At 30.8% G+C, this 14,243-nt stretch overlaps 1 protein-coding gene across 16 annotated transcripts in view; it reads right to left on the reverse strand.

The window, feature by feature from the left end:
- Positions 1 to 14,243, reverse strand: part of LOC111426499 (splicing regulator muscleblind) — a 154,692-nt gene that overhangs the window by 35,053 nt on the left and 105,396 nt on the right. For 9 of the 16 annotated variants that reach the window (XR_011640807.1, XR_011640810.1, XR_011640800.1 and 6 more), the window contains 3 exons: positions 5,300 to 5,419; positions 4,557 to 4,661; positions 3,165 to 3,206 (listed from right to left, as the gene is read on the reverse strand). Coding sequence is in view for 1 of the 16 variants with exons in the window: in XM_071197135.1 (XP_071053236.1) it covers positions 3,165 to 3,206; positions 5,300 to 5,419 (162 nt within the window). In the remaining 15 variants the exon portion in view is untranslated. The remainder of the gene's footprint in view (positions 1 to 3,164; positions 3,207 to 4,556; positions 4,662 to 5,299; positions 5,420 to 14,243) is intronic. The other 7 variants (XR_011640814.1, XR_011640813.1, XR_011640811.1 and 4 more) reach the window with 3 other exon arrangements.

Consider the following 14,243-nt stretch of genomic DNA (forward strand, 5'->3'; position numbering starts at 1 on the left):
TAATGAACCTGATAAATTCAACGTATTTGAATAGTTTGGAAAAAATTTTGAAAATTTGAAGGTATTACAAAAGAAAGTATTTGCCTTGGTATAAACAATGGGTGTATCGATAAACGGATTAAAACTTTCAACAATTATAATAATAATCCAATTATAAATAGATACAGTGAGCCAATTATTGCTTTGGAGGCACCCACAGATTTACATTTGGTGTTTGAAACTATTGATACAATATTTAATAACTTGTTGAAAAATATTGTACTACTGTTTAAAATAAACAAAATAAATAAAGTTGAAAAGAGGACTTAAAAGGAATTTGGAATTTGCTTCCACTAACATATTTATATTCTCGTTTTGAAAATCCATTCAAGTGCAAATCATGAAACAATGGCAACGAAATATTGTACCGAGTTTCCCTAACTTTAATTCATGATGTATATTATCACATAGAACAATTTTGTAGCTTCATAAAAAATGGATTGGAGTATTTGTCAGATTTCACATCATCGTCATTCATAAACCTTTGGTAGCTAATTTTTGGTAGCTAAACCGTTCAAATTGTCCAAAGAAAACGAAATCTTTTTACAAAATACAATTATTACCTAAACATAAAACGTAAAGTAGGCGACGCTGAAGGTCCTTAAGAAAACTTGTTAAGAGATCTGAGTCATCGCGAAGCGAGAATGTTAATAGAAGGTGTTTGGTGTATCCGATCCTGTCCATAAATGATATGAGAAAATTGTGAATTTCATTAAAGAAGACGAAATATGGACAATATCTTGTTCCAAGGAAAATAACTTTGACTATTTATATGCATATGTAGTCGCTGTTATGGGACGAATAAAAGAAATGTGAGAGATGTATTTTATTAGATGGGCTGAGAAGAGGACAATAACACCTGATTCCATAAATAGATTCGTCCAGTATATAGGATTAATTCATTGGAACTCTCATAACTCTATTCCGGAGGTGGATCTCAGAGCTGCTGATTATCTTCAATTTTTCCAAAAAAAAGGATGCAACTCAAAAGTAACAAATAACCACTGAACTGGTTTAATAACCTGAAAAGGTCAGTAAAGGCGATTGTCTTCCCTCTCAATGTTCTTTTACATTATTACCACACAACCGCTGGCTATCAGGATGAAATTACTCTTAGAAGGTGATTTCCTGGTACTTTCACAAACCAGGTTTCATGCAATCATTTTAATTTCTATTGTGCTGTTGATTTTTATTTAAAATGTCTTATAGACCATTGGGAATCATGATAATTTAACAAAACTTGCAAATTTTGGCACATTATAATATGATGTCATGACATTAGTGAGGACAAACACTTGTTCACTATATTGTAAGTTTTTATTAACACTTTTTATGATCTGTGGTGAGATGCTAGGTTGAATGATCTCATTAAAAACGTAGAACGGCAGTAGGCTGGATCCACGGCCAGTGATTCAGTGCATTTTACTAAGCTTTATACGTAGTTGCTTGTGTTAGGAGAAAATATGTTATTGCCATGTAAGGCGTCTATCGAGGTAAAAGTACCTGGGTATTTGTTGTTGATGAATGCATAGTAAAGAGGACATGTTTGGATTTATGTTCAATGACTGTGATTCGCCACGTTTTTATCCACTCCTGAATTATGATAAAATGATATTGCAGATTTCTGCACTGCAGAACACTGCAATGTCATCAGCATATATTGTAACAAAACTGATGTATACAACAGACACATTATTGAGCTGAGAACTACACCTTTAGGTATTCCTGATAATACGAGGTCTTGATTGGAATAGTTATTACCCTATTTCATAAGCCTGTGTGTCAGACAGGATTTCAGCAGTTAACAGTGTGAATAATTAAAGAAGCTCATTAGTTTGACTTGTAAGTCAAAGACTTTGGGGAGCATAGATATCAAGCTTATGAGTCTATACGAGGTGGTTTCTTCTGACCTTTTCCAGAATTATGAATCATAATGATTTGAGCAACTTTCTAGGTGTCTGGGAAATAGTGTGCTCTTAGAATCATATTAGATATGAAACTAAGATAGTACGATTGTCAACATTTTCCGGATAATTTTTGCAATAATAAAGTTAGGAACCAACTTTATTATTGGAAAAATTACGTCATTTATAGCCTGGAAATGCCAATGATGAGAATGTCAAAAAACAAAGGTGCCAAAACCAGTGTGCGCTTTTCCTTCAATAATAGTCTTATCAATGCAAAAGAACTCAACGTTTTAAGGTTTTATGATACTTTGACAAAAACATTTTACTTTGTTTACCTTGTAAATTTTGGCAAAGAGGTTTGCAATGAACAATTAGATCCATGAATTGTTAATCATCTGGAAAAACAGAAATTGGAAGTGAAAACTATATGACGATTTTGTCGTTAGAAAAAGGAATACATAGGCATTTGCAAACCCATAGAGATACACAACTACACAAAATAAAAAGCAGACAAACACCATTATATTCTAAGTGGATTCTCTGTACAATTACAGCGAATGCTGTTATTATTAGGCCGTGCCGATAGGACAAATGGCGTTATTGTACCTTCTATTCATACAAAGAATTTCGTGAATTTTACCAGACAATGACAATTCGAAAAATAGTTCACTGGTATTACGTACGTTTTTTTTTGCTATTGGTGTTGATTTGTGATTTGGATAAAGAGAGGCGTTACATAACGGATGACAAAATTCTGGCCCTACATTTCATGACGTACGTTAATGTGTGTTCACGATGGTAATGGTTACAAGTTATGAGGTAATATCTTTGCATTACCATAAAGAAGAATGGATCGACGTCAAGAAAGATTAGGTTTAATTTAAATAGCTGCTAGATATTTTAAGCATGAAACTGCGTATTAATATTACTTCTAATATTAATTCGATATTATACCGTATTGCAAATCTAGTACAAGGAGTGAAAACAGGTAAAAGAACATTATCATAGCGTTAATCAGCTTTCGTGACATCAAACATGTCTACACATGTAACTCTACAGTTATAGCCAAAACGAATAAGAGAATGGCAGCATCTATGAATTGAAGTTTTTGCTTTTATTTGTTTCTTCTTTAATACTTTTAAAATGTGCAGCTTAACTAATCCCCACCCAACACAACTGCAAAAAAAAATGTTTACCATTAAATTATTAAGTACTTACAAAATTGTCATAGTAAAATGATCCGACAGATTTCATATCCATCTGTAATTAAAAATAATAAATTCAGTTACAGTACCACATTCTTCATTTCTTAATAAAAATAAACAAAAAGAACGTCTAAAACACAGTCGAAAATGTTCCGCAAAATTTCCAAAACTTAAAAATATGTAAAAAAAATCTGTTTGAATTCCAAATAGCACAGAACATCTTCAACAAGAATCAAAAAACTTCAACGAAAACTAAAAAAAAATAATAATAAATGGTCTCAAAGTGGAGGGTAATGTGTGATGATTCTTTTGGTAATACCGAAAAATATACAAAAACGCAAAACGTTTTTGGAAAAATTAGAAGCAAAAAGTACGAATATAGTAAAAAGTTAAATAATTTGAGTTTGCTGTAATTGTAGTTGCTAGGATGTTGCGATTCTTGGCTCTATAGGAGAAAAAGAAATTTTTTTGATAGATTTTAAAATAAATTAATATTTTTTTTGTGGGCGTTCGACGACTTTGGAATTCCCCCCACTCGTGGACGGCTGGTCTCATCGATAACACGACGATTCCGGAACATGCATAAAAGAAACATATAATAATAAGAAAAGCGGAAAAGCCCCGGGCATAGAGAAAACGAAACGATTGAAGCGATTGTCAGCCGTCACAACATGCTAACAACTCCTCCGAAAAAAATTATAAGGTAGCAGTTTGCCACTTATAGTAATAATACTAAGAGGAATTTAATTGTGGCCATTGGTCAAAATACAAAAGCTTCAGAGGACGTTTGATATCTTTTTTTAAATTTTCTAATAATAAAAATAGGTTACCTAAAAAGCTACTAGAGAAAAAGCGAATCAACTTATTTTTTTTTTACAAGCGTATAATTTTTCCTTTCAAAATTGTGTTTTGTGCCCAAAAAATAAACGAATCACAATATAATAAATAGCGTTGTTCGAATAAGCACGATTACAAGACAAAAAGAAGCTCTGGTACCTTAACGCTTATTTGGCAAAAATCTGGTGCCACCACCTTAATTAATTTATAAGATATAATTTAAAAGGAAGTTATGAAAAAAAATTAAATTTGTTTCAAGATAATAATAATATAAGATGCCAACCACTACCTATTATGTATATAATAAAATAATTTAATAATTAAAAGAAACCTAATTATTAGTTTGTAATTTTGAGATTTTTATGTTATGATATGTACGATATTTTTATTAACAAAAAATATTAGAAAATGGTTAGAAATTAATAAAAAATGAAAAGCTGCTGCATGTACATACTTGAATTCGGCCACAACAACCAAAAAAAGAATAAATACATAATATTAAGCTGCCTGCCATTCTGTTACATCGAACGAAATCGAAAGAGGGAATTACAATTGGTTTTATTTTTACCATAAGAGCCGTCGGCCACATCAATATGGAGTAGATGTACGGTGGCTCTTCTCCGTTCCAATTTTGGCAGATATACAGGATCGTGTACGTGCGCAACGGTTGGATCTTTCCAGACAGAAACAATTTGTTTTTAAAAAAATCAACTAATTTAATTAAACTACCTATCACTTTTTATTTAAACTTATTATTTGTATTATTCAATGTAAAACAAATACAACGAGTGGAAATAATAACCAAGATGCTATAAAACATAAAATTAAATCCATTTTGAATAATCAATTATTTTTAATTTATAAATTTATAGAAATAAACAGTATTGTTTTTGGCAATGTAATGAAGGCATGGTCATTAAGTTGATTTGTTAAAGCTGGATAATTTTATTGAAACATATTTTGTGGATAATTCGATAATATATTTTATATAATATATATCTTTTTAATTAATGTAATTTGTTTGGGTTTGAAAATGAGTTCTAAATTAATTATTAAACTCATTATTTACATAATTCATGAAAAGATTGTACTATTTTAAGAAAGCATTTAGGGCCATTTATTCAGGTATGCACACACAACAAAACGAAAAAGAAAACAATCCAAAAAAAGATTAATTTCTTCCAAAAAATCATAAAAATAAAATAATTAAAAATATAATGATTAAGGGGCTCTGTTATTTTTTATGTGTACAGATGTATAAATATAATAATAAAAATATTTTGTCATGCAAAGCAAAGGCGCATATGGTACCAGTAATAAGTCTGCGTCTGCAGTGCTAGTTTCGCGTGGCCTCTTCTTGCCGATTTCAACGGTCGCAGGGCCAGGCGCAGGCACAGGCGCAGCCGCCAGCAACGGCGACACCGCAGCACTCTATTAGTAGCGGCAACATTACCAAAGCGCATCCGACCAATTGGCAACGGGTCAAAATAAAACAGAAAAAAAGAAAACCAGCACTAAATTAATCGTCCGTACGTCTGTGTGGTGTGAATACAACAACAACAACACGGCATTAATCAAGTAAAATAAAAATACAGAGAAAATAAAATATTTGGATTCGCTTTATGTTGGCGCCCTCGCCAAAACTTTTGACTCGGACGAATTTGTATTAAGAAAACTGAAAAGACAATAAAACAAATAAATTTCAAAAAGATTACGGCAGGTTGCTGGATGCGGGCGATTTTTTTCCATGAAGAGAGAAGCATCGGCTGGAAGGAAATTTAAAAAATGGTGTATTAAATAAAATAAGAAGGTTTTCTATAAAAAAATTTAGAAACCTTATCAATAATAATTTAAAATTAACACTAATAACAATAATTACGTAAATAATAAAAACAACATGCAAAAGCCCTGTAATGTTTCGTAATGTCGGCTAATAAGCCTCGAGGGGATGAACTTCAATTACAGCAGCTTCTGGGTACCTGAAATATTCACGACTTTACATTTTGCATTGTTTTCATTTTCATCTATAAAAAGATTAGGGTCAATTCCTTACGCAATGAAAATCTTACCTTAGAAAAAGAAAAAAAGACATGTTTAGAAATTTATTTTTTGAGAGTGTATTTTAAAAAATTTATGATTAAAAATTCTATAATTTTTTTGTTTTATTTTTAATTTCAAGGTGTAATAGTGTTCGTGTAGGGTTGTGTACAGAGCCTTTAAGTACAAGCGGAAGAAGAGCGTTTGCAATAAAGCAAGCGATTCTTATCTACAAATAAGGAATGTTCCTTCACCGAAGTAAAAATAGTAATACAGGCCGACAAAAATTTTATTAATTCTAAAATGCTTTTTACACGTTCAAAATATCGTGATTCTATAAATATTATAGTATGCTCATTTTTTTTAAGTTTGAAGTTCTATTTAGAGAGGTAATCTTTTAAGTACCACTCAATCTTTTTAAAATTCGTTTTTAATCGTTTAAATATCTCTTTGAGAAGTCGGCTCTTGACATTAATTGGTTTCGTTAACATAAAATTCAAACAATTATATAAAACGAGTTTAAAGATTATAATTTGGGTGTCTATATTTGAACGAATATAGACATTTATAATACTTTAAGCCAACTTTTTGCAGCCAATTTAAGGGCAATTATAAGGACTTTCAGTTTTACGGTTGTCACAAAAGGTTATGAGAAAAAGAATTTCACGAAAACTGGGAAGAAATTAAAAACGGAATGTTACGTGATTGGAAAAGAATTCCCTATCAAACAAAACGAAAAAGATGAATATTCTTTTAGTACCGAAAGTCTTAAATTAAAGAGATTTAAATGAATAAACGACTAGACTTTAATCTATATAAAAATTCTATAAAATACGATGAGGAAAGAATCTCTAAAAGAGAATAACTCACATCTAGTTCACATGAACAAACTAAAAGATTTAAAGAGAATAATTATGACTAACAATTCAAAACATTTTGAATATAAAGTCCCAATGCCGAATGGAAAACTTAAATTTATAACAAAAACATCTCGAGAATGAGTTGTATGCATATAAAACTTAGTTGCTCAACTACATAACTACTTCATAACATCTTGCGCGTCACATCTTGTTAATAACATCGATGGCTGTTTACTGTCTACACAAACACAGTGATTTATAACTACACAACGAGATGAACAGAGAGTAGTCAAAGTTAAATGAAGAAATAAATTTGAAAAGATTTTATTTACTCATTTAGTTTTCACACATCCAATAAATATAGAAATAACTTTTTAGTTTCATTGGATTCTTGCGCAGATAATTCAATATTTTTAACCTAACAAACTTGGAATTGTTGGCAGCTCATTTATTTCTTAAAATAGCGCTTAATATTACGCAGGAGTTGGAAACATCAGTTTCATGTAAGAAAAACCATTTCATACAAAACACAACTTCAGGATAATATTTTTGTACCACATAAATTTAAACGATGTTGAAAAGTTATCGAAACTCGTAAAATTAAACAGTTATTGAAAAATTAAAACCAAAATACACAATTTTAAGTGTACGATCTTTCACTTGCCATCTTTTTGAATATTTTTAACCAACACTTCCATTTTTAAATTGTTAATTATACTTTAATAATTTGTTTCTAACGTCGTTCATGAAATATGGCACATCAAATAATGCCACAACCTATTTGTGTTGTTAACCTATTGAATGTACTGTCTATACAATCATTGTTTCTTATACTTATTGCCATTGTTTCTTCAAGAAGATTATTCATCCGTTTTTTACCAAAAATCAAAGGCTCCTTCGGACAAATGTTAGAAGATGAAGATGCATCTTTACTTGGACTGTTTACTCAACAAGCAAAATTATCGGTATTGGTCACCTGATAACCTGCGAAGATTACACCGACGATCTGCACACAGCCAAAAGGTGAAAGTATAGAGTGAAATTTCGAAATTTGTACCTACTTTTTCCAAAATGAGAAGGATTATGTAGTGATAGTTAACTCCACACAGTAAAAATGAATGATAATGAAATAAGATAACATGATCCATAGTCAATAGTCATAGCCACCATAGATATCACCATTTCTTAGGTTCAAGCCAGGAATTCTCAAAATATCAAAATTGACAATCATCTGCGTTAAATTCTGTTATAAGTAGAAAATTAAAGGTGATAGAGAAAAACGTTTCCCATAAAAGTGAATGATAATGAATTAAGATAACATAATCCATAGTCAATGCCACCATAGATATCACCATTTCTTAAATTCAAGCCAAGAATTTTCAAAATATCAGAATTGACAATCACATTGACAACCAGTATAATAACCATATCCTGGTCTTTGAAAATAAGTGTATTTCAAGATATTACCCATCCATCTGCCTTAGTTACGAAGAAAATGGAAAATGGGAATTATCTCATTTTAAAGTACACTGCAATGTTTACTACGATTTCGTTAATAATTCCTCACTCATCCACTAATATTAGATCTGTTGGTAATAATAGTAACTTTTCAAGACAAGCAGCCGTGGTTATTTACCAAGCAGTGGTGTAGTGGGTTACGACCAGTCTGCGCAAAAACAACAGTGAAATGATTACCGAAAATTGTTGGAGTACTATGGTCTTTCTTGGCAGCATTTCACAGAATGGAATATCAATTCATAACCATCAGCTGAAGCTATGTCATACTAGGTGAATGATAAACACTATTAAAGAAAGACTATCATATCTATTTCAGTGATGTAATAGAGGAGAGAACCTTTTAGAAAGATTATGTATTTTTGCTGTTCGAGTGTAATCGAGACTATTTTCTAAAATTAGAAACAATTAAAACACCTTTTTGTTGTTGTTAAAGTAATTTCAAAATCATCTCTGGTACTTCTAACTTATCTCTTGAAAGATAACCTTGGTTATAAAAGTAGAATTGAAAAACTTAACGAGATAATTGCCATGAAATGAATGATGCTGTCATACTAGTCCAGGAATAATTCTTAAAAATATGAAAATGATAAACATATCGTACCTACATCTCCATATACCATCCAGATATGATATTTTTAGGTTATTACCAACATTTGAAAAGTTAAGGCAGATTTTGTAGAATTTAAATAACAAGCTCTTTGCTACAAATTTCTTCTGTACCCACAACAACAACAAGAATTAATTTTATTTATAAATGAGCAAAAAAAATTGTTATTAAGATAAAAAAAATGTATATCATTGTATTGACTCCAAATTTGTTTACGGGGAGCATTTAAAATTTAAATAACTTTTTTACATACAACAAACCTACATACAAAGTGGTAATAACACCCTTTTTTCTATATTTTCTGTCTTGTATTCATCAAATAAATATTGAACATTCCTTAACATACGAAATATTAGCAGTCTGAATCGTGATCTTTAAATTCGCCTACTTTGCATAGTTAATGAAATAAATCATTAATTAATTTTATTAATTCAAGAGCCAATATCTTAGATATGAAAAAAAAAACATGTAGTAATCGATTAAATGTATTTTGATTGAGAAGAGCAATAATATCCAAAATATTAGAATCAATTTGTACTTCACAATAAGATATTCTGAAAACCGTGATTAATTTAGCAAATCTGATTATGATTTTTCGTTTTAAGATTTGTCGACCTGTGTAATGATAAAGAAGCATTATAAGATACAAAAACTTAAAACTGTAAAAGTTCCAATAAAGCTGAATGAAAGAAAAATATAATTTTAGGTCTCAATAATTTTGAATATAGTGATATAATATAGGATGTTTCAAAAGAAGTCTGCCAAACGTAAATTTGTTTACTTGTAAAAAACATACATAAAACTTTTATTCCGAAAGCCTTCATAAAACTGATTTTATCAAAAAATCTGTGAAAACATTGACGTATTAACATTGACGTTTATTATTTACATTTTATTGCTTTCTGCCATTAGACGACTCGAAAATTTTTCGAGAACGATAAATACTTGGATGGTACTTTCCACGATCTTCGTAATTCATTAGATTAAATAATATAAATAAAAACGAAAAGTTCTTGTTTCTAAGTAAGCTTAGGTTGCTGCAACAAATTTATCGCAGAATGTTTTACTGTTGTAACTTACTTTTCCCTCTGCTAAGCTACTATTACTTATGTTCTAATTGCATAGGGTGGTGAGAGCATGTGTATTAATGCTTTTAAACTACAGGCAAGAGCTATCTGAATAATAGGTAATTTAAACTACTAAGAGGAATGTAAACCCTTTATCATTAAAGTTTAATTTCAACATGTTAGTTTGTTTAAACTCTTCTTTATTATTTTTATTTTCTTATTTTTCGTAAAAATTTCAATTTCAATTAAATAACAATTTAATTTCTGATTCCAAAGAAATAAAGAAAACAGCATAAAGAAGTCAAAGTGATATCGATTAAGTAATAGTTACAAGATTTATAGAAAGAAGGCAAAAGCAATTCATTCGATTAAATCTTAGTTTATATAAAAAAATGGAAGTAATGCATTTCGGGTTACAGAGTCGATTAAAATTTAATATCTAAATGTTTTGCGTACATTTCGACAACATTATATTATTCATTTATCCCTATTTAAAGTACCAGTTCATGCGGACAAAATAGACTATGTGTTCAGGTGATGTATCACTTCCGGTTACGCTTTTTGCTTCTAAAGTTAACGTGACATATAAATATGAAAAAATTTCTCTTTGTGGACTGGCAAAAAAAAGTCATAAACTATTATTACATAATGATGATGTTAATATATACTAATGTGCTCAAATTATACACTAACCTTTTATTTCTAATATGTTTTAAAAGTTAACTTGTGTTCGTAGTGTTGAAAGTAATCAACACGACGACAATGTGTCGTTTATGTTTCTAAACATAATATGTTAAAATGTTCCCATTAAAAATCTGTTGATTATTAAACACAAGACATAATTCCTGATCTAGGGCATATTATACATTTTATTTCACAAATATCAAAGGAAGCACTAACTAAACTTACGTAATAATGAAATGTAATTATTCGACTACGGAAAACATAGATGATAAACTGTAACAACCTGAAAATCGATTTTTTAACTCAAACCCATCAAGGATTATTGAAAGAACTTGTAGAGTAGAATATCAAAAAGATAGAGTAATCAAAAAAATCCAAATAAATCAGTTAACGTTTCTGTGCATTATTCCAAAATTTCTTAAAGTTTGTTTTTCGTGACGATTAAACTCAATCAAGACGAAGTTCATTTAGAAATATTGTTTACAGTTGTAAATAACCTAGTCCTTACTTAAATCAACACCCTCCATTAAACCTTGGTGAGAAACTGGTACAACTACAACATTATCTCTAAGTGGGGAAAAGCCTGGAAAGCCAAAGGACCACCAGGAATAAAGCAACAGATCTTCCTCAACCAAAAGGATTTGGATTTTCTCGCCACCTATAGAAGGATCTCAACAGAGTCTGTATGTGGTGACAGCCTCCACAAATGAGGAGTACTGCCATCGTCTCAATGTGACAGCAGAGCTCCAAAATAATCTAACTAGCTGATTGTGAGGGACTTTCTATCTTATCGCTGCGCAGGAATTCTATGATGCTCTAAACACGCAGTTCTTAAATGGTTAGTCGAATTAGATATAAAATTTTAGATTTCGGTTGTACTTCCTATTGACTGCTATGTATTACAGTTCATATCCATCATCCTATAGTTAATATATCACATTGCTTCTTATGACCCCATTTGTGTTTCTCGAATCGAAAGCCTTTTAAAGGTCCAGAAAAGTTAAAACACTTTTCTTCCTTCTATCATTGCTTCCTCTGAATTCACTCTGTGACTCATACAATGTTTCCCCCACTCCGTCTATTAGCCTTTTTTTGTATTATATTTTTGAACATCTTCATAGCTGACATTACAGTTCATATCCATCATCTTACAGTTAATGTATCACATTGCTTCTTATGAGCCCATTTGTGTTTCTCGAATCGAAAGTCTTTTAAAGATCCTGAAAAGTTAAAACACTTTTCTTCCTTCTATCATTGCTTCCTCTGAATTCACTCTGTGACTCATACAATGTTTCCCCCACTCCGTCTATTAGTATTTTTTTCTATTATATTTTTGAACATCTTCATAGCTGTACTTTTTTTGTACCTTTTTTGAATGTTTAGTGCTTTCCTCCAGCCTCCCGACAATTTTTCTTTTCCCATAACTCGTCTTATAGGCAGTGTTGCCGTTTCGGTACAATTGTACTGAATTCAGTACGATGTCATGGATAAAGTACGTGAAAGTAGCAATCCAGTACAAAATTTTGTAATCGGTACAACTGTACTAAAATCAGTACATTTTGAGGGAAGCAGTACCACCTTTTTTGAATTTACTGTTTTACCGTGTCACCAATGAGCCCAGTGATAAAGTGATACGTTTCACAAGTTTTGTTTCACCTAGAAAAAAGGTCTCCTATTTTCTCTCTCAATTTAGTAAATCTTTTTCATTTTCAGTACGAATTTTGGTACATTTATTTTCTTCAGTGCGGCAAAACTGCTTATAGGTACTGTATAGTCTCTATAGTTCTATTGAATATATTGCTTTATCTGTTTCTTGTGAGTTATTTAGCCTTTTTCTTCTTCTAATACGACGATGTCTTATTTTTTCTACGATCCCAACGTCCAACTTTCATACCATCTTTTAAATGATTTTCCAAGAACTCGTTTGGTGTTTGGTTTTTGTAGCATAGTCCATTTGACTAATTTCACCAGAGACATCCTATTGATAGAGTCTCTCTATTACCGTCGCCCGGATCGCACGAATCTCACTCACCACATCCTGGAATCCACATTCATCTCTTACTGTACTGGTACTCACATCATCACGTACATTAACCCTTCGTATTGTTTTATATTTGCCGTATCTGCTCGTGTTTCTGCAGCATAAGCAAATATAAGTCTGATAAAGGTTTTGTACATTCGAAATTTACTTTCTGTCAACTTAAACTGATTTCTCCATATTTTTTAGATATCCAGATATTCGGACAGATATGTTTTTTTTGATTTCTTATGTAGTCAGTTGATATCAAGATATTGTAACCTTAAGAGGTGGTAGTAAACCTGTATAAAAGCCGCTGTAAATCGTTTTAACTTTCTGATAATAAAATTTTGTGGTCGATATAACACAGTATTTTAATGCGGTTGTTCCCTATTCCATACCTAACATTCACCTCATTCAAGGTATCGGATTTAAGTAATCTCCTTGTTTAATAACCGTCATCACACGTACTGGTTCAGTTTGTAGTTTTTAAGTATTCCTTAAGTTTTTCTTAAGTATTTTACTACATCCAAAAGACGTACCGGAGATGTGCAGTATAAATATCGCGTCTATCGTCGATATATTTTGTCGGAAACCTTGTTGATTGAAAAATGTTGAAAAAAATAGTAGTAATACAATCACTAGGAAGGAACTACTGCTTATATTACTGCGATTTTTTCTGCCAGGATTTCAGTAAGTTATTTTAAGACGGCGCTTAGTAATGTTATTCCTGTAAAGTTTGTTGGGTCTTTCTTTTTGAATATAGGAATGATGATAACAGTGTGCCATTCTGACGGTATTATTTCTTTATTATTAATTTTGTTGAAGAGTTTAGTTAATTCTTTTTGAATTTTTCCATACCAAATACATAAGCTTGTTGCTTATGTATTTAATACCAAGTGCTTTTTTTGGATTTGTTGATAACTTTTTTGACTTCTTCTTCTCCATTAATGGTCTTGATTAAATTCGTAACTTTCCTCTGTGTTGTTTTCAGTGTTCGATAAAATAGTTTTTGGTTTTCAATCTATTTTTTCCAAAATATTACGTTGGTTGTATTTTTCGTTTTCATTTAAGCCATGTCAAAATATACAATCAAAAAAGCGTTTTGATAACCTTCACAAAGTTTATGAACATTTCAAATTTCCTCCAAAAAGATTTCTATGCACATCATTACTATTGTAAAACTAGTGAAAGTTGTTTTTCTGCCATAGAAAAATGAGTCTTAAATTGCTTTAGGTGAAACGGAAGAGTTGGAGACTTTTATGGAATTTTAGGTACTTCTGGATAAATTCTGTCAAAAAGATTTCGTTACCGACGGCCTTATTTCAAATTGTATTGGGAAATAAACTTTCAAAGAGTTTTCAACTATTTCTAAAGATTACATTATCAAGTTACTTATTTTAAACTCTCATTTTTTTTTTATTATTTTTTCGTTCATCACATCACAGAATTCAATAGTTAGTCA

The sequence above is a fragment of the Onthophagus taurus genome, chromosome 6, assembly GCF_036711975.1.
Source record: "Onthophagus taurus isolate NC chromosome 6, IU_Otau_3.0, whole genome shotgun sequence".
Taxonomy (NCBI): Eukaryota; Metazoa; Arthropoda; class Insecta; order Coleoptera; family Scarabaeidae; genus Onthophagus; species Onthophagus taurus.